General features: G+C 42.6%; 2 protein-coding genes across 2 annotated transcripts in view; one reads left to right on the forward strand and one right to left on the reverse strand.

The window, feature by feature from the left end:
• Nucleotides 1-368: 368 nt before the first annotated feature.
• Nucleotides 369-16,466, reverse strand: MRS2 (magnesium transporter MRS2). The gene is made up of 13 exons (XM_029961685.1): nucleotides 16,406-16,466; nucleotides 15,756-16,349; nucleotides 11,698-12,081; nucleotides 11,378-11,598; nucleotides 10,512-10,548; nucleotides 9,785-9,897; nucleotides 9,185-9,358; nucleotides 8,385-8,515; nucleotides 7,573-7,689; nucleotides 4,750-4,902; nucleotides 3,604-3,721; nucleotides 2,753-2,866; nucleotides 369-1,733 (listed from the first exon to the last, which is right to left on the reverse strand). Exons 1-13 carry the CDS (start codon nucleotides 16,464-16,466, stop codon nucleotides 1,626-1,628), a joined length of 2,325 nt encoding a protein of 774 aa, XP_029817545.1. The 3' UTR covers nucleotides 369-1,625.
• The window catches only part of DCDC2 (doublecortin domain containing 2), a 60,973-nt gene continuing 56,602 nt past the window's right edge, over nucleotides 16,389-20,759 (forward strand). The window contains exon 1 of the mRNA XM_008919832.3: nucleotides 16,389-16,757. Within this exon, the coding sequence (XP_008918080.2) occupies nucleotides 16,465-16,757 (293 nt within the window). The 5' untranslated portion in view covers nucleotides 16,389-16,464. The remainder of the gene's footprint in view (nucleotides 16,758-20,759) is intronic.

The following is a 20,759-nucleotide window of genomic DNA, read 5'->3' on the forward strand; positions in this document are numbered from 1 at the left end:
GCACAAAAGCTTATGTGAAAGCTTCTCAAACAGCTGCACCCACATATTTCAGTTCTGGCCTCATGCAACTACAACTTGGTTGAAAACATCAGCACCCATGCCTTTTCACACACTGAGCTGTCAGCCAAAGTATATGAGCCCTTGGTTCTTCTACTGGATTGTTCAGTTTAGAGCGTTTTTACAGCTTCACTTGCTAAGCCAAAAGACTGCAAAAAAATTCAGCTAAAAAACTCAAAAACATTACAAACCCCATTAACTTTCTCACCTTCTTGTGCCTTTTGTATCTGTAGTTGAAAGTCACATACAGAGAAAGAACTGTTTGAAAATAATTACATACAACCGATTTTAATCAAACTAGCATCACAGGCTTGCACAACTTTATGTACCTTTTTATTTTCATCTTTGACTCATTAGTCCCAAGTAAAAATGTTCACAGCTACAGTTATTTTTTTTCCAACTCCTGCCAGTACAGTGACTTATCTGGTGACACCTAAGGAGCTGCTCACTATTACAGCAAGGTTAAAAAAACCTAAACAAGAAATGGGCAGTTTATTACTTCCTTTAAAAGGATTTCATGCTCCCTCTATGGACTGAGAGAAACCAGTGGAGAAATATGCCCTCAGAGAGAAGTGCTAAGAAAAAACACAAACAGTGGGCATAAGGCTTCTATTCCATCCTTCAGTCCATCACAGGATACCAGGCTTCCGCACCCTTTACTAACCTGGCTACTTACTGTGGTGCAGGCTAGTCCATCATTTGTCTTGGAGAGAAGAGAGAGAGCATAGCCCAGTTAGCAGAAACTAACAACCCATCTGTTGATTTTTACCAGAATTTGAATCAGTCCTCGTGACAACAGGAGGAGTTGTTAAACTGCAGCTGTATCAATGCATGGTTGAAATATTATCAGGTGGCAAACACAAGTGGGCATTATCCATAAGTCTGCTTTCCCTGTTCCTAAAACTGCATGTTTTGGGCCTAAATTAATTGTTAGGGAATAACCAAGATATGTAGCTACATTTCAAAGCCTGTTATTGCTCATGTAAAATAAGGGAAACTATTATTTCTGGTTGCTGCCAATTCAGTAGTCATGCTTCCCAAAAGATGCAGGTATGCTTTTTGCTTTGGAAAATCTGTTCTCTGCTATTAAATAGGGCCTTAAAAATCCATTTAAAAATCCACTCTTGGGGTGGATTTTTCTTTGACATTTGAAGTCTGATTCCTTAATCTGCAGCTCAGAACCCAGAATACTTGATGAATGCTGAATGCTGTCATCCTTTAAGCAAAAAATTCTGTTCTCTGTAAGAAGGGCCATTAAGCAAAGAAGTATTTGACAGAAACACATAAAATGAGAATGCCCCAAAAATATGTATGTGATACAGAAAACTAGTGGAACACACATGGAGTGGAGATTAGACTACTGTGTAAAGCATGTTGCTGTTTTCCCTGGTGTTCCTCTCCTTTCGCGTGTAAGAATTAAAAATCTCACTGTACTTTTTTTGGCACAAAATATATTTTAAATTAGTAAGTTTAGAAATTCTTGTAGTTTTCAGTAAGGAAGAACAAGTGCAAGGAAAGTGTCCAAAGTCCACCCTGTAACAACAGAAGTCTCTTAATTCCTTATGTTCCTATTGGTTTGGTAATGTTCTGCTCAGCCCAAATGGTTCTGCTTTAAGGCTGTTCTTTATCTCCACTCTTCCAGCTGATGGTTGGGATTTTTTCAAAACTGCAGAAACCTAAGCAAGAACAAAATAGCCTGTGACTACATGAGAAGCTGCTCTATATGCAGCAGAAGAAAATAAAGCTTCACAGAGGCCCAAACTCTGATTTTTCCCCCCCCTTATTTTCGGAACAGTGTCTCTGGCTTCTCCCTTCCTAACCCCTTCCAGCACATTTCTCCAACCCAAAGTCAGAATGTGCTGGACTTGGTTTTGAACAACACATATGGATAATCCAGTTAATTGCAGCCATAGTCAACAATCCACAACAAACTATTTCCATTTGCCTCTTAGTGGCAAAGGAGGGGAGGTAAGAACGGAAGTTTATCCAAGTCTCCCTTTTTTTGTCAGTTGTAGCAACTCACCTTCTGAATCCATTAATACTTCCACTAATTAGAGTGCACACCAGAGGCAGACAATACAATTCCAGGAGTCCATGAAAGGGTAGTCAACAGGGAAATCAACTCATCCATGCTAATCTAAAGACGGATCTCCTTGGAAATCTTTGTACAGCTTGCTACCATCAGCATCGATGACAAAGACAGCTGGCATGCATGTGAGGAGCTATTACAAACCTCAGACTGAGTCTGGCGTTGCTCTTGAGAGCGATGTTACAGCTAGCACTTGTCCTCATCCTCCTTTAGTCTTTTACATGGCAGGGACTATAGATCCATAATTAGCATGTGGGTGGGAGGACAAGGGCAGCATTTGTTATGTGCCTTCCTGTGAACAGACTGGGGTGGCAGCTGAGAAGGCAAATGAGGGCTGCTTCTACCATGAGCCTCAGCTTTCCTTGGGCTGCCAGGTGAAAGTAAATATAGCATGTCTCAAGGAACAGCCTGCAGCTTCACTTCTGGCCACTGCTGGGGCTTCCCACCTTGTTCAATCCAGCTAGGAGCACTTTCTCTGTCAAAGACCAAGCCCTGAGTTGAATTCATCCAAGCTTTGTGGCCTACTCCTCTAGAACTTATTTCCTCCTTTAGAAACAGACTGTACATGCAGAGTATGAGACAGAAACCCTGGCCAGCCATACATACGTGAGGAGGTAGTGGAGGTTCTAGGTGCCGCCCAAGGAAGGAAAGTAAGCGTCGCCATATCAGACCACTTCCCAGAAACATAATCCCCGTCACCAGCCAAAATATCCTGGGGTCCTACTGACAGAATGGTCCCATTAGTCATGCAACCATCTCTTCACAAAAGGGATGATCCAATGATAATCTCTACTCCCCACCAGTGTTCTCCTCCTTTATAGGAGGAAGCGGTAAACTCCCTACCACCAACAGCCAAGCCTCACCTTGGGAAAACAGCTGTTTAGGAATCACTGTACTGTATTCTGTTACTGTCCCATGCAGTTTTCCTTCCTTCATCAGAAAGTTTGAAAATTCAACTCTTATATTTAATTGATTTGAAAAGGAAGAAGTCTTTGCTTCGTTTGTTTTGTTTTAAAGCTGGCATATGCAGTTTTGAAATTGTAACCCGCAGTTTGTACCCCCTCCTCCCTAATTTAGGTATAAACATGTATTGAGAGTAGAGTATTTCCTCTGGTCTGCTGAAAATGCCCTGGCTGCTTGCCAGATACCCTTGGATCTGGAAGACAAAGCTGGTCTTTTCAGAATAGTTGATCATTAAAGAAACCTTAATACTACTTTATAGTCAATCCTCATACAATCAAAAATTTACCTTCCCATTACTTTTCCATGGATGTGGAAAAAAGGCTACAATACTGTGCAGTTAGCCATGCAGTCATTTGCTTACAAAAAAAAGTGACTTCATGAACACATGAATCACTGGAGCTTTGTCTGTGGAAAGAACGAAGGTGTACCAAATTTAAAATGCACTATAAGAGCAGGGCCCACATTTCATGCTCAAAACAGCACTCGTTCCTTACCTCTTCAAGAGACGACTCCAGGTTCATACCAAATGCAACTCCTATGAGGCCAAAGAGAGAGACGGAGAAAGTCCCCATAGTCAGCTGCAAGTTCAGCCTCATCATCACATTACGGTGGCTAAAGAAGGGAGAAACATCTGTAAGGGGAACCCATAAATTGATCAAATTCTCAAATTCCATACAGCATGCACTAAAATAAAATAGTGAAAGAGAAGTCATGCTGGAATTAGGCAACCCAATGACAAAGATCATGAAACAACAGTACAAAGAGGCTACTGTTTTGACATTGCTACATCAGGATACCTCTAAGGCAGCAGGTTCTACCTAATCATCATTAGACTTGCCAGCATCTCTCACTTCTCAGAGGTGTATATACACAGAGCAACAGTAAATTTCTGCTGAAGTTTGTGTCCTCTCACCACTAAATTTATATGCCCATATTCACAAGAAACAAAAATTTATTGTTAACTTGCAAATTAATACACTTTACAAAAAAGTAGTTGGTAAATGCTGCAGGCTATAAACCTGAGCCTCTTCGGGAGAATTCCATATTCAAATCTCCACAAAAAAGATTTCTGTTGTTTCCTGATACAGCATCCACTAATTGCTTCTACAGATAACTGCTCAGTAAAGAGGAGAAAGAATATTAAACATCAACCTCAAAGACAGAGTCCTCGCAAATGCAAGCTACAATTATTTTTCAATAAGAAATCTGACTAGTAGTGAAAAATGTAGCATACAGAGAGAAAGAAAATACTTGATCACAGGTTATTAATTCTTGTATCACTCCACAGAGTAATAATGCAGCTTTCAATGAACACCTGAGTGGCCTAGCCAGACTCCAGCTAGTAATCTTTTCTGAACAGAATTTTAATATGCCTCTAAATCTGCAGACACTTCCTGTATTGAACAGCTCCCCAGAAGGATCTAAGAGAAGCTGAGTTTCTACTGCTAGGGAAAACTGATGCTTAGTTTGCTTTATCCAGTTCATTGGTAAGAGACGTGCAGCACAGCTGTGACTGCAAGTCCATTCAAATCCTCATGAAGGCAAAATTCTCCAAGTTCCCTTGTAAGCAGATTTGAGAAAGTCTAGGTAGCATTAAATTCTGCTCAGCTTTTGGCAATCCAACAGGTCAGGTACCTAACCTGTCCAGGTTGATAAAGATGATGCTTTCTGAGTCGTCAATCAGTACTCTGAGTTCACGAGCTTCATTTGCAAGATCTTCTGCTTGTCTGTAGTAATTCTCCAACAGTAGCTCCATTTCCTCTGCATGGTCAATCCCAGACATACTCTCCTCACTGTGAGCAACAATTTATATTTTTCTGGTTAGCTACATATTGTATACAAGTGTATTATGGATGTGTTAAGGCACATAAGAGTTGTGGGGAACAAGAGTGCTGTTAGACACTAGACCTCAAAATCCAATCTTTCTGTGAGAAAATTCCATCAATTCCAACAGCATAAAATAAAAGGGATATTTTTTTATTTATCAGCAGCTCAGCATAGGCAGTCAATTATTCTGAGTAGAGCAGATAGCATCTGATATGCATCAAGGCATGCACACTGCCACAAATCTTAGTTTTTCAGATATTACAAAGTTAGAAAGTTATGTAAATTTTATGTTATTTATAAAGTTTATGTTACTATAAATGTTTATGTTATTAAGTTACAAAGTGCTAACAATTTTGACAGGAGATGCTTAACTTCTTGGTGCCCTCAGGTGGTGGGAGCTTGTAACAGTGCAGTCAAAAACTCCAAGAACAGAACATAACCAAGAGTCAATACACAAAGAATTACACAGTGATGGAGATGGTTTAGGTGTGTATTAAAATAGTTTACTTGTAAGGCATTTGAGCTATACACAGCAATTACTGCAAAGCGTTTTGCGAGCATGAAGCAGCCAAAGAGTGACCATCAAATGAAAGATCCTCCTCTCCTGAGAGAAATCTGTCCAAGGGACTTTCATCTTACTTCATAGTGCTACTGCTGCTGCAGCAGCCTTCCTCTGAAACAGGAATGTATGTTTCTGGCATTGTGTAGATGAAACCTGAGGCACCCGAGATCCACAGAAGCTTGGAAATCAGAAGCAAAGCCAGGAAGATTCTTCATAATTTTCTCTTCTGTGGTATGATCTAATTTCTCTAGAGACTGAAGTTTTTTAAGAATATCCTCAAGGCATTACTGACTGTTAAAGGAACCTCTCTGAAATGGTTTTACAAGAAAATAAACAGTATGGCTTACGAATCAACCCACCTAAGCTCCCTGAGGACCTTTAGCAGAGCCCATTGTTTCTCTCTAATGGGGCTAAGCTGATCTGAAAGCCCTCCAGACCTTGAGGTTTTCACTGCATAGAAATGAGAGGAGCTGCAGACTTGAAAGCCTTAGAGCACTATCTGCTGTATTACAGATTCAGCTCAAGGTCTTATTTGATGAGTATCTTTACATTTATATCAGCTCCTCTGATACACAAAGGAGGCAAAAAGCCATAAAGATGCAAAAGTAACTGCCACTGGATGTGCTTTCATTAACTAGCCTCCATCTGCCTCATGAGTTTTCCACAGTCTGCTGTTCCTTCCCAAAAAGATATGAGGTCTGCCTCATCCTATCTTTCTGGGCTCAGCTCACCATTCCTCCTGCAAAAGATCTCTGATGACACCTCTATGGCTAACTGGGCATATGTGCCAACTAACTTCTGCTTGGGCTTCCCAAGTCCATCAAATACCACATATCCTTTGCATCAATCCTGGAACAAAAAAAGCTGTCCACACACTGCCAGCCTGCCTGCAAACATGCTGTCAGGGCTGGTGCTTCCTAGTGTGCCTTGTGTACAGACTGCCTCACTGCATCCTGCAGCACAGCTCCAACACTCCTCACACAACCTCACACCACCTCTCCTACCCTTGTGCAACAGCGTCTGAAAGAAGGGATGACTGCAGGTTTCTCCTGACACAAGAGTATAAGGTGACACTGGGATCTTTCCTAGATATCCCCTACACACTGTCTACCATGAGGCAACAAGAGACTTGCCAGCAGACTGCATTAAGTCCAAAGAAAGGCTGTGAGCAAAACCAGGACAAAGACCAGCTGCTGGCTCAGGAGCAGCTGGAATTCAGAACGCCCACAACACTGCTCCAGCAGATGCATTAGAAATGCAAACCATGTCCCACTTCTGGAATTCTGAGTTTCTGCTGCACATTTAGACTAAGCTCTACAGGGCAAGAAACTCTCTCCTGATTTCAAAGCCATGGTAATGTGTGAACAGTATTAACACCCACATGCAATGAAGTTAGGCAAAAATATTATTCAGCAATTTCACAAAGGACCGGAAAGGTAGTTTCTGTTACCTGCTTAAACATAAAACATGTCTGTATGCCCCAGATTTAAATCCAATTAAGCCCCAAATATATTTGGATCTGATGTATATCTTTCTGCTTTTTAGTTCTTAATAAGTGACTAGTGCTGCTGCTGCTGGTGTATGCCATCTTTCACCAAAACCTGAGAGTGTAGGGTCTCTTTCCTTCAGGTTCTGCTGGTGAGCAAAAAGCTACAAGCAAGGTGTTCAGAACACTTTTAGTAAAGGAAGTGTGATGTCTGATGTATTCAAGACAAGCTTTCAGAGCCCCTTTCATTTTTCTTTTGGTGAAACTGAGGAAATGCTCACAGAAAGTGTTGATTCATATTGAAAAATAACAACATTTGCTTTTTCTGCCATCCTGCTCCCATACCAATACATACCTGATGAGCTGGCCTGTTATGCCAAGAACTATTTGAAACTGCATAATACGACAAGTAATAGTGAAGTTCCTCTCCAAAATGTCAAATACAATGATTTCTGAAGTAGCAAGTATTGGGGCTTTAAAAAACTAGAGCATCTTTTTCTTCTTTTTAGCAGGGAACACACAGTTTAGTGTTCAAGTTACCCTTAAACAAAATTCACCATTAAAAAAGTGGTTTCAAAATATACATACAATACTTGTGGATCAGTCCATTTAGATAGACAGAGCTCTTCTATTAATTCTTCTTCATCTAAGATCTCCAGAATTGTTTCTTTGAAAACTTTAAGATCTGTTTCCAGTTCTGACAAGCTGAAGAAAGAACAGGCAAAAGGTCAAGTAATCCCCACCTGCACCAGTGCACGAAGGTAATCCCTAAGTGAGTTTGCCAGCCAGCACCCTCACCAGATGCAGTGGCCAGGGAAGACTTTCCTGCAGGGTTCTAAAAGCTCCTTCAAAAGATTCTCTACAGACCATACACTTAGCAGTGCAAGTGATCTGTCTGGGGATCAGTGAGGTGCAGACATACACTAAAAGGGATCCAGATGTGTTTTCTGGGTATATTTGTAAGTCAGAAAAAACAAGCACTCTGTGAGCATGTAGCAAGTGCATATTTGCACTGTCTTTTTAGAGAGGCTAATACATGAAGGACCAGTGTACTAGTAATCTTAAAGCATACTATACATACAATAGTTAAAAAGCATAGTTGCAAACGTTTACGTTATGGGGAATGTTTTCACGTTATTTTGTTCTCTTAGGCATTACTTTGTTCTGTCAGATGCTATTTGAGAAGCACAGCTGTACTTCTGACAACTCAGAATATATTTCCCGTTTCCCTTATATCAACAGGTATTTCATATGAAAATTCTTACACTTACAAACAAGATGCACAACCCAGCATTACAGTAACCTGGGAAATTATTATGAGATATCATTTTTCTAACATTTCAATGCATGTCATTTTCTATTGTCATCTTCTAGACTCTTCACAGCTTAATCTTATTTACCTCTTGCCATTCTGCAGGAGAATGTGTAGTTTACTCCTATCCACAGATAAAAGCTTGGGGTCCACTAGAGCTTCCAGTGTCTCAAGGATCTGAGGCTGCAAAGTGTTAAGTCTCCCCTGCAGTTTGCTGATCTAGATAACAACATGATCCTTCATAAGAATTAAAACAATTCATTTAGAATGACTTGGGCAACTGACTCCTGTCTCTCAACACAGAATTTACAGTAAAAGGTAGTTAATACAACCTGCTTTCCAATACCTGGGAAATACTTGCTATATGGATACCACTTTATAAGACAAAGCCAGTGTAAAATACAGTATTTAATAAAAAGTGAACTGCAACCCAGTGACAACCACACCAATAAAGCTGATAAAGCTAATACACTATTGTCTAGAAATGTCATATTAGCATTAGCAAGCACAGATTTTTCATGATAGCTAGGAATCATCATCTGACTCGTGCTCAAGAGGCCAAAAACCTCAGCACTTTTGTGTGACTTCCATTTCAGCTACAGCACGTCTCTAGAATGGAACTCTGACTTGTTTTTTAATTGTCCAAATCATGGTGAAGCCATCATATCCAATTAGCACTTTACTGTGAAGGGAATGAAAACACACATACACACAAAACCGTAAGAACTAAAGCAACAAAAGTCAAAACCAAAAAAGAGCTCCTACGGGAAGTGCAGAATACATATACAAATGTGTATGTGTAAATATTAACCCAAGAATAAAATCATACTGTCCCTTCTATGAAACTATAACTTCCGAAACAATTTAAATAAAAATGAGATAGCTCACCCAGTACTGCAGGATTGCTTCTATGGCTCGGAATTCAAAGGGCAGAGAATATGTAACTAGTTGACCTTCCCCAGCCAGCTGAGATGCTAGTTGACTGAGGAGCCAGTGTTCCAGACTCAAATTACGATAATCTAGTATCAGCAGAAACTCTGGTGTTATGACAGCCTTCAAGAACTGAAAAAGAAAGCACATGTAAGGAATCTGAAAAAAACACTCTGAAAATTTCTCATAACTCTGTAGCACATTTTATATTTGGGCTTTGATAAAACCATTCTTCTGATGTCTTTTCAGGCACAAAAATAACAGAATCTCATGCTAACAGCAAATGGGCTCAGACAGAGCATTGTGCCAGTGATTAAGAAGGGCTCCTCATAAGCCTTTACTTCTGTGACAATGTTAGTGATGATTCTCCTGTGCTCAACCAGGAAAGTGGTCATTAACATGTACTGTGGGTAAACTCGTACTCTTGACTGCAACACAGAGCTCCAAAGACACATTTACTGCTCGACTGCATGTCACAGGAAGCTGGTATTAAAAGAACTGTGCAAGAAAATGAAAATCTAAGACAGGGTTTACACTCAGCTAGAGGGAAACCATTACCTCCATTCTCATGATGATTCTGTTGTTCCTAGTTGCAATGCTCATTACGTGCTGAAATCTTAGGTCTCGTGCTTGAAGACCCAATTCCTGGTACAATTCTGTCTTCTTCTTTTCTATCATAAAAGTATTTTTAGAAGAAGACATTTAGAGGACAAGCATATATGTTCTGAAATTATATTTTAGTGTGTTACTAAGTCCCACCAAAAACAAACAAACAAAGCTGTGCTATCTCTAAAACATTCCTTCCATTGACTCCTCAACCTAAGTTATTTTCTACAAAGTTTAGAAGTCTGCATCTTGAGTGGAAAAAGAAAAATTCTAGATATAAGTGAAAACGTTGGCTGCAACAATTAATTTCATGACAGAAATTAGTGACTCTTTTGAGAAAGCACGTGTAATTCTACAGGAAGGAAAATATAAGGCCAAGAAAGTAGCATGCTAGTCAAAAAGGGAAAAGACAAAGCAAAAATTACCTTCCTGTGAGAGATGGTAATACATTATTTTTAAAATATTATTTAAAAGTACACAAAAATTTTAACAGTAAAGATGCTATGAAGACCCAATAGGAGGCAGCAAAACAGAGGAAATGTTGCAACATCCCAAATGAACACAGTGAAGTATCCAAAACATAATTTTTTACTCCATGTAGATTCCCAAGTGGGCTTTTCTGTATTGGACAAGGAAAAAAGGCAAACAAAACTCAAGCAAAACTACAATGAAAACTTACCAAAATAGGTAGTATTTCCCTCTTTGTCAAACTTCATCTGAAGGAATGAAAAAAAAAATATTTTTTTCACAGACTCACTATAAACAAGAAATCGATTTCTAAAGTTATTTGCACTTCCCTAGAAGGCCAATGGATAACACATTATTAAGAGAAAGCAACTTTTTATGCCCTCTATTCACAGTTCATCCCAATTAAGCAAAATATTGCACCAAATGGCCATATATTTCACTGTGTTTGTCACCAGTGTCACCTGCATTACCATGTTCCTACATAAACCTTGTTAAGGAGGTGATTTACAGAGGATCAGTCTTAGAATAGCATAGACTTTCTGCTGGAAGAGACCTACAGCAATCACAGAGTTCAACTACCTGACCACTTCAGGGTTGACCAAAAGTGAAAGCATGGTATAAAGGGGCAAACAGCTTTCAGTTTTATTTAAAAAAAAAACAGAGAGAGAGCTTGTTTTTCATCAAATCCTACGTTTAGTTAGAATTGCAGCTATCAAGACACAGGACTAATATTTCTAAAAGGCATTAGCAAGCCTTAACAATCTTTAACAAGACAACTTCTGATTGCAGCAGTTCCAAGAGCTGACCTGCCTTCACAATTAAGAACCGGATGCTGGATCTTAGAAAAGCATCTTGATTGATACTGTGAGTACCTCAAACCAGCAATTTAGAACTCGGGGTGTTCTCCGAGACACAACTTCATCTGCTTTTATGACGCTTTAAGAGTTAAAAAGAAAAAAGGAAAAAAAAAAAAGAAGAAAAAAAGAAGAAAAAAAGAAGGAAGGGAAAGAGCACCATCATCTTGTAATCTTGCACAAAGTGTCCTCGCAGGTGGAAATGCCTGCAGGAAGTACTTACCACTGCAAAAACAGGAGATACGCTGGCTAGGGTGGCCTGGGAGGTCTCTGTGGGGGTATGCTGGCATAGTTTACCTGGAGGAAGACAAGACAGCTCTACCCCCAGCACAGCGCACTTCCCCTTCGCGGCGCGGTGCCCTGCCCTCAGCCGCCGGCACCGCGCACGGGCACACGAGTCGAGCAGCGCCGGCCACGATAAGGCCCCGACGAACCCGACATATCCTCCCGCAGCGGGCGGGCATGGCCCGGCACCGCACCCAGCGCGGCCAATCCCGCTCTGCCTCCCCAGTGCCCGACCCGACCCACTGCCCGCTCACCGGCCAGCGCAGCCCGCGGGCGCCCGGCGGCACCGCCGCCACCGCCGCGGGCCGGTCCCGTCCCAGGCGCGGCCCGCGGCAGCCGGGGCGGCCCGCGGAGGGACCCGCCGCCCGCCGCGGCCCGCCAGCGCGGGCCGCAGCAGCAGCCGCGCCCAGGGCGCGGGCAGCAGCGCGGCCCCCCGCAGCATCGGCCCCGCTCCGCTCCGCTCCCAGCGCGCAGCGCGGCGAGGGCGGAGCCCGCAGGGTGACGGGTCAGCGCTGCGCCCGGGAGGAGCGGGCCGGAGCCGGGATCGCCGGCTGGGGGCGGAGCCGGTGACGGGCGCCGAGCACCACCGACCCGCTGCGCTGCTGCATTCACCTAAAGTATCCTGTTCCGCCTGTTGGCGCGCTGGAAGTTCATAGCCGTTGTTTAATGTGTGCACAAAACCATGATCTGTGAAATCTGTGAAACCACCTCCTCACTCAGCCTGTGCTCAACTCCACTGGAATTAACTGGATTTTGTACATGATGATTTGTGAAAAAAGGGGGGGGGGTAAGTCCAAGAACCCCGTGAAGCTCGCCTGAGCTCCTCTAATAAGGCAGGTCCAAACTGAAGATTCAGTTAAATGGATAACTCCTTTCCAAGACATAAGGGTCCTTAAAATCCCACCTCCAGCAGCCCTCGATAACGCGAGCACACCTCGCTGTACCCGGGATTTTCCTTCCCGCGGCTGGGATTTTCCCTGCCGCATTCAGCCACTTCCTGAAGATTTTACTCGTAAAATGCGGTGGGTTTTTTTTCCAAATGCAGAACATTTTCTTTTTCAAGTGCAGAACAATTCTGTCCCCAGCAACGGTCTTGCAATTAAATTTCTTTGCCCTGCTTCTGTATCTAAAATAGAGACAAGCTAGTTGGTTGAGATCTAAAAGTTTAATTAGTAGCATACTAATAGCTTCCGCTGTTATATGTTCCTTTTAAACTGCAGCAAAAGGGTAATGCAGGTAGCAGGAATATCCTTCCTTTGGCTGGTTCTGCTGAACCGTGTAAATTGACATGGAGGCAAAGCCTGTATCCAAAGCCCTGCAGCGGGACACGTTATCAGAATGTACTTACAGCACTCATTAATCCTTAGCAGGGAAATAAAAAAGGAAGTGATTACGCTGCTAATGAAATGATCCGTACAGTGTGACTGCTCCAAGAGGAGGGTGCAAGTCTAAACGCTGCCTGCAACACAGGTCAGAGTTTTGAAGACAAGGGTGTCAGGGCCAAATACTGTTCTCAGCTGGGCTGTAAGTTAAAGTTAAGTCAACCAAGGGCCAGCACTGTCCTCTCTGTTCCTGTACTACATCACCTGTGCATTTGTCTTATTGTTTGCGCATACATACCTTAACATACATAGATGAGCCTTTGTCCAAAGTGGACTGACATGTACAGAATCAGAAGGGTGGTTTACGCACACCTTGCACAAAGATGAATGACCTCACAAGGAATTAATTAAATAAAGAAGTTCTTCAGTAGTTATACATATCCTGTATGTGTTGACTGAAGCCATCAGAAGTTTTCAGTTTCAGGGTAACCATGCCTGTCTGCAAATGTTGGCTGAAAAGGCTGAAATCCACTTAGAGTATTCTAGCTCTAGTTTTGGTTAATCTCAGCAGGTGGCAGTATGTGCAACACTAATGTAAGACCCTTGGATGTCAGAGATACTTAAAATTTGGAAATACCAGATAGCACAGAAAATACCTCAGGAGGGCAGGAAACCAATGCATACCATTGCTGGCAACTCATTGCAGCCTATGTTGGTTCTTCATGTTAGAATGCAAAAGCTAGAGAAGCATCTGAAGGATATCTGCCAGAAATTTACATTTAATGAATGTGCAAGAATGTGCTCACACAGCTGACATGTCATACCCCTCAATAAAAAAGGGAGAAGCTACTGGATCTATTTGTTTTCCTTTGCTCATCTGTTGTTCTGGCTTGCTAAGTGTTGGAAATAAGATGATGTAACTTCACACCAAATATATATTGATACAAACTCTGGTATGTATGATACAATAGGCCAGTGTACCAGGAGGCATTGGTGTTGTATCTCATTATAGCTGCATTATCAGTCACTATTGCAATGATCTGGAAGGGCAGACAATAACCAAGTATCACCTCTGTCTTCAGAGGTGAAGGCAGCACATGGTGTGAACTGGCAGCCAGGGACAAGTTATGAAGCACAGACAGAATGTCTGATTTTATACTACTGCTGACAAAAGATAACTGGAGATCTAGAACTGCCATCTAGTTATTGCAGCTCTAAATACCAACAAGCAGCTTGTTGCTTCTGCTGTAGGCACATGTCAGGTATCCAGTCTGTCCTGCAGTGCCAACCTTTGGGAGTGGTTTGCTGTATTTCGTAAAAAAAAAAAAACAAAAACAAAACAAAACAACAAAAAAACCCCAACAAACCAAAAAAAACTGGGTCAAGCTCATGTACTCTTTGTTGAAGAAGCTCACTGACACAAACTGGCATGATGGCTGTTCTTTATTTAGCCAAAATGCAAGGACAGCTCCAGCACAGATGGGCTTAGTCATGGAACTGCCATCCAAAACACATCCCCCAACATGTGCTTGTTATGTGACCTCAGGGGATCCCGACACACGACCTGACAGACGTGGTGTCATGCACCAACCTCATGTAAGATGAGAGGCCTGACATCACTCCATCATAAAGAGATCATGTGTCTCTGCATTCAGCAGCTCTCCTTACTGTTGAGAATGTGATAGGAGATTGCTTAGAAACTGAAACAATATAGCAGGAATAAAAGGTCAGACCCTGGAAAGGCTAGGATAAGCAGATTGTCATGGATCAAGGCACTGCTATCATGGGCTGAAGTATCTGACCTTTTCTTAGCTTTCGGGCAGTGGGTGTACTTAGGTGAGATGGAAAACATGCTGACTTTGTACTGTATTGGAAACACTCTGTTTTGATTTGGTTTGTTCCTATTACTGAAGAAAATAATATGTTTCATTCTGAAAAGCCTGGTGTGAAATAGTGGGCACTGTCCAGCAGTGGGCTGGACAGTCACGTGTCCTTTCAGGGGCTGGATCTGAAGGTGTTGCCTTAAGGGTAAGAAAATGATGAGATTCCACTGCAGCACGAGTAAAGGGGTAGAGAGCAGAAATGCAAGCAGCTGGATTTGAAAGATGAGGTCTTTGGAGGTACAGCTCTTAACTATGTAAAAGTTAAACTATGGGCAAAATTCTGCATTGCAGTTTTTCAAGGGATTCATAATATTCCCCCAGTTTTAGACGAAGATTTTGTCCACCAGTTCTAGGCTGTTTTAAGGCTAGCAGTGCTCTGGTACCACTTCAGGGATATTTTATTGGAATCCATAAAGTGACTGTAACTAGTGTGGCCATAGGTAAAGACCAACAGTATTTTGGAGTAGCACAAGTGTGGGTGCACGAGCAAAATATTCAGTGTCTTACACTTATGTCAAAAATGTTGAGTGATTGCAAATTAGGCCTAAGATCACCAAATGTGGTAGAATCTGGCACAAAATAGCAGATAGTTGACATATCACTGCTTCAATGCAGTATGAAGGTCATGAGCATTTTTCTTTTTTACACGGAAGCATATATTTAATAACAAAAATTTAATTTCAGGTAGCAATAGATCAATGTTAAACAGTATTAATTCGAGGATAGTAAATGTTTGGTTCTTCCCTTTATCAGTTAGAAGGAAATCAGCAGCAAGCAGAGAAATTTCACTGTTAACCAATAATAGTAGCATATTTGACTTCCCTCACCCTGAAATTGCTCTTTTTGTAATGGTTAACTGCTCTGTTGTAACTCACAGCAGGGGGGGTAATTTTCCCATTAAAGGAGGCAAGATAAAAGGAAAGAAAATTCCTTCCATCACACGTGTTAGAACCCATTTGGAAGAACAATCATTACAGTACACTAAACAATTCCAGGTAGGAAGGTCTAGTCCGGTTTTAGAACTTCGGACTATCATCGGAGGAAAGAGGTTGTTAAAGCAATTATGTTTGAATGTAAGGCATTTTCTGTTTTAGTTTCTCTCAGGTTTTACGGCTTCTTGCACCCACGGTGCGCCAAAATCCAGTGGAAGCGGTGGGCCGGCTCGGCGTTTCCCCGCTGCCGCCGGTTCCCCGCTCAGGGCGGCTCGGCCGCCGGCCCTTCCCTTGTAGGGGACGGGCGGCGGTCGGGGAGAAGGAGGCAGAGCCGGTATTGCCCTCCCTCCCTCGATCTCGTGGTCCCGTTCCCTCTGCCCCCGTCGCACCGCGCCCCTCTCTGCCCGTCTCTGGGCACGCCGCCCCCTCGCCCTTTTTCCCCCGGTGGCCCCGGGTCACACGCGGGATAAAGTTTCCCGTGGAAACTAGAGTGGTAGCGCTTTCCGTGACGGCAGCACCGGAGGATAAAGACCCTGGGAGGCCGCGGGTCCCCGGCAGTCCGTGTACCTGCTGCGCCGGGTGGGTTTCCACGCCGTGTTTTCCGCCTGGGTTGGTGTTCTCCGCGTTCACCTCCTCAGGCGCCCCGAGCAGCGAGCGCTGGTTGCCTGGGAGGAGCCGCTTTGGCAGGCTGAGCAGAGCTGTGCCCGGGCCCCGGGGGTGCTGTGAGCCCTCCTCTGCTTCCCGGGAGGTGTGCCCATGTGCCTGGGCCCCGGCTGGGAGTTGTCAGGGCGAGGGGGGCGCCCGGGCAGGAACCCTCACCTGAACAAACAGGTGCAGGCAGCTCGTCCGTGTGGCTTGGGCTGCGCAGGAGATCTGAAGCCACCGAGCATGACTAGTCCCGGCACAAAGGGCTCCTGGCTCTCGCAGCCGACGGTGAAGAGCGTGCTGGTGTATCGCAACGGGGACCCTTTCTTCCCGGGGCGCCGTATTGTCATCCACGAGAAGAAAGTGTCCAACTTTGATGTATTCCTGAAAGAGGTGACAGGCGGGGTGAAGGCACCCTTTGGAGCTGTGCGGAACATCTATACCCCCCGGGGTGGGCATCGTGTCCGGCAGCTGGAGGAGCTCCAGAGTGGAGAGCAGTATGTGGCTGGTGGCAGGGAAGCCTTCAAGAAACTCAAGTAAGTGACTAAAAAGTAACGTAACATTTATACGGAACTTGAATATCAGCATTTGGGGCTTGGCACCGTGGCAATACTTCAGAGGACCCCCCATCACACCCCTTTTATTAGGCATTGCAGAAAGAGAACATGAAGGCTATGACCCAAGGCAAAAGGAAAAGAGCTTTAGAGGTGAGCCACAGAAAGGCTGCTGATACCATCAGTCGCATATGCCATCTCCTTGACATGACAGTACAAAAGGAGAAACAGCTCTTCAACCTGCAGGACATGCAGCAATCGCACGTTGTTGTGATGCCTGTGCTTAACTGAAGGGCTGAGTATCAGTATTTGTGCTCAGGAGTAACAGGGGGAAAGCTGTAAAAAGGTGGAGTGTTGACAGTCCTGCCACGAAGTTGATGAGCCTGGGAATCTAATTCCCCATGGTTCCTTTCTAGTTTATTTTTTTAAAAGTGTAAAGTATTCTACCCAGTTATCCACCTCTCCATCACTTCTGTTCATTTTGCATAGGCATGTAGCTTTTTTTGACCAGAACAGCTGAGTCCCTCCTGCTATTTAAAAGATGACCACTTGCTTTCTTTTTCCTACCTGGACACCAAGAATTAAGCTGACAGTTTCTCTGTTTTTAGTGAGTCACTGGAAGAATAATGTGGAGGAGGTCTGGGCTTTTAGGTGTTCTCTGCAAGGGGCTCTGCATGTGAACAGTAATGGTTCTTAATTCTGGCAGTGAATTTTACGGTCTCAACTGCATATTATATGTTGTCTTCAGTCTTTGTGGGCATTTTTCCTGCAGTTGAATTAAAAAATATAAATCTCAAAATTAACAATTCCTTTCTGGAGGTGGTTGAGAATTTATATGCTAAACTATCAGCTTTACAGGGTCTTCCTCATCTTGGTTCTGTAGAGTTGCAGACACTGCATTTTTCAGGAAAGCTCATTATGAGCTCATGTTTCATGACAACACTCTCTGTGTAATTAACAGGATCTCTATCAGCACCCTTACCATTTCTGTCACTAGCTGCTTCTGAAGATTTATTGAAGGTTCCTGTGAATCAGTGGCAAAGCTAGAGAGAAAGATGTATGACTACATCTGTAAGGCTAAATGTAAGTCCCTTTCCCACAGTACTCTCTTCTGTGTCAAATGCAGCGCTCAACTCTCAAGAAAGATCTACTGTATCTTTTTGGTATTAAATCCCGTGAGTCTGTGGATGGCTTAAAGTTGTTAGTTGTCAGCACATCATGTTACGCTTCCCTAAACGTGTTTTGTATTTGACAGGCTAAAAGTAACTGAGTGTCTGGCATTAGGATGCACTCTTTAGAGAATTTAACACTCTGGATGGTTTTTTGGGTGGGAAAAAGCATTTCTTTTCATCAGTTCACACTTTATGGTCAGAGTTTTATGGGGAAAGACCTTTCCAGGCTGTTATGGTTGCAACATGCAACAAGGTACCTAATTTTTAAGGCAAACAAAGAGAATACTTTAAGAAAAACTAACCTAAAGGACTTGGTAAAAGCAGCTGTTTTATATAACCCTTGATAAAATGTCATAGTCCCGTGATGTATGGAGGAAAAGTGAGTTGACTTCAAATCTTTTCCATTTCTGCATTCAGAGTTGGAGTTCTTCATTATTAGTATTTGTTTATATTATGCTGGGACAATTTTTTGAAAGGAATTGAAGAAATCAAAGGAAAGAGTGTACACTTATTTAATGTGACACAGGCAAACATAAAGCAGTTGCAGCTATGAGAGACCAAGCTTCTGCCCTGAAGGATCTGAGTTGGTCTGATGGCAGCGAGAAGTTGGAATAATTTTACTTACTTTTTTTTTTTTCCCCAGTGAGGCTTATTGGACATATTCATTGCTATGATAGACTATGCAGGGCTGGACTTTGAAATGGAGGTTAGTGGCACTGATGTGTGGGAGCTGTGGGAGTGTAAGGGAGAGAGTATCCAAGAAGAAGCAGAAGTTGAAAGTGTCATTGTTCCTCTTCGAGCAGTGCATTTGTTTCTTCTCAGGTGCCTTACACTGAGAACTGAATCTTTTTCTTTCCTGTTTGCAGTGAATTCTAGACTAAACTACACTTACTTTTAGCGTGTGAGCCCCTTATCATTTCAAGCCCTGAATCTTAGCATCTTGGGATAGATAGCTCTGAGGATATATATTCTACATAACTGCTGATATGTTTAATTTTTTAAATAAATATAAAACAATCAGCATGTAGAAATTCTGCGTTTAGAAAAAATACATAGACATTTTCTTTAAAGGTGGAATTATTACTCAATGTTGGGATGTTTTGTAGCATATAACAAGTTTTGCAGCTTGTTTTGTCATTTACAGATGTGCCAAGTGAACACACGCTTTTTGATCTATATGTGGTGAGGTGTATTGGTGTATTGTAGTTGTTGTGATGATGAGTAATAATGCATATATATACCTGCACCCCTCTGAGTTCATCCCCAGCTCTGAGCTTCCTGAAAGAAAGCTGCCTATGCTGAAGCGGATTTCGATTTTTAGCTTTTTTTCAGCATACTACTTTACCTTCCTCCTTCCTTTGCCCATTTACTTGTATTTGTGCTCATTAATTAATGGTAGGTTGTCCTGTCTCCAGCAGTGTCGCTTTAAACAACACTAGTCTCATCACTGGCTTGACTAGTCATCGAGTGGAAGTATTTCTGGTTTCTTAGCAAGGAGAATATTTTTGTAAAGTTTTTGGTCTGTGATTTTTTTGAGTGCTATCATCCAAAACTTTTCAGATTTGCAGATCCCTGAAATGCCTGGACCTCTGCATAGTGAATTTAAGCCTTTGACTGTGTATTTACTTTTCTTTGTCACTTTTATTAGTTCTTCTCAAAGTAATTTACAGATGCCCATAAAACAAATCAGTAGCTGTTCTTATAGGCTGTTGGAACCATTTTGCCTGAGGCATTTATTTCTTTTCAGTCTTGCAGGCTGCAAGACCTCTTGGTTTTGGTCTCAAGAGAATTTGTTCCTTTTTACACTGGGAAGCTTGGAAGAATTGTTTTTGTATGTTTTTAAACATGGGGCTTTAACAAATATTATCCTACCTTACTACATTTATCTTTTCCAAAGCATTGGCATGCACTTTTAAGCATGGCCTGGAAGCCTTGCTGGATCTTCCTGTCCCCTCACCCTGAAGCCTTGGAATCCTTGTGACCATACCTTGTGGTACCTTGATATATGATTCAAAGAATGAATGGTGCTTTTTCTGTCTTTCTATGTTTCTTTTTTTTTTCCTTGGTTCTACACCTTCATTCCGTTCTCATGAATTCTCAACTTTGGCCAGGCAGGAAAGTTTCTTCTTGCAAACAAATGTTATCCCAGTCATTAACTACAGAACATGACATTACTGGAGGACTGCAGATGCATTGAGAGCTCTCAGGTCTTTTGATGAGCCTGCACTGATGCTTGGCATTAGGTATACCTATTTCTCAAATAAGGTCTTCTACTCCTAAAAGCCCAGTAAAGCACCTGTGGTTTTCCCCTGGAAGTGGGAGCAGAGATGACAAATGCCCATTACCTAATGTTGGGTTAGATGCTCCCAGCACAAAATAGATGCCCCAGCCATTGTTGTTCCCATGTTTAGCTTTTGGCAGAAGGTGTGGCTGTACTGAGTTACATCTTATCTCTTCTACAGCCTTGAGAACTTGAAACATCTTGCAGTACCAGCAGCTACTGAGAGCTGCGTTCCAAGGAGCACTGCTCTCATGGCTCTCAGAGTGCTGATAAGGGAAAGGAGTGAGCATGGTCCGGGTACCTGGGTAGTTGCCTATTTGCCAGTCTATGGGTTACTCATACCTGGAGACTTACTTAATTCCCTTTCTTTGGGAAGGCAACGTACAGCTAATCCATCACTATGTGTTTCAACTACCACTTTTGTGTTAATGCAATGTTTTTAGTGGGAATGTGCACTCTGACGGAGAGCAGTGTCGTTCAAATAGGTGTACTTTGTTTGCTTGTCCAGTTGAGGCTTGTATTTTGTCTATT

This window comes from Manacus vitellinus, unplaced genomic scaffold, assembly GCF_001715985.3.
Source record: "Manacus vitellinus isolate BGI_N305 unplaced genomic scaffold, ASM171598v3 scaffold_39_pilon, whole genome shotgun sequence".
Taxonomy (NCBI): domain Eukaryota; kingdom Metazoa; phylum Chordata; class Aves; order Passeriformes; family Pipridae; genus Manacus; species Manacus vitellinus.

Bases quoted from the DNA above. Each gene is read 5' to 3' on its own strand.
- MRS2 (XM_029961685.1), bottom strand. From the start codon at position 16,466: ATGCTCGGTGGCTTCAGATCTCCTGCGCAGCCCAAGCCACACGGACGA. The intron at 12,082-15,755 runs GTAAAACCTGAG...ATGAACTTCCAG, and splicing joins CACCGTGGGTGCAAGAAGCC to CGCGCCAACAGGCGGAACAG. The intron at 11,599-11,697 runs GCCGGTGAGCGG...CCGCTGCGGGAG, and splicing joins GGCGCCCGCGGGCTGCGCTG to GATATGTCGGGTTCGTCGGG.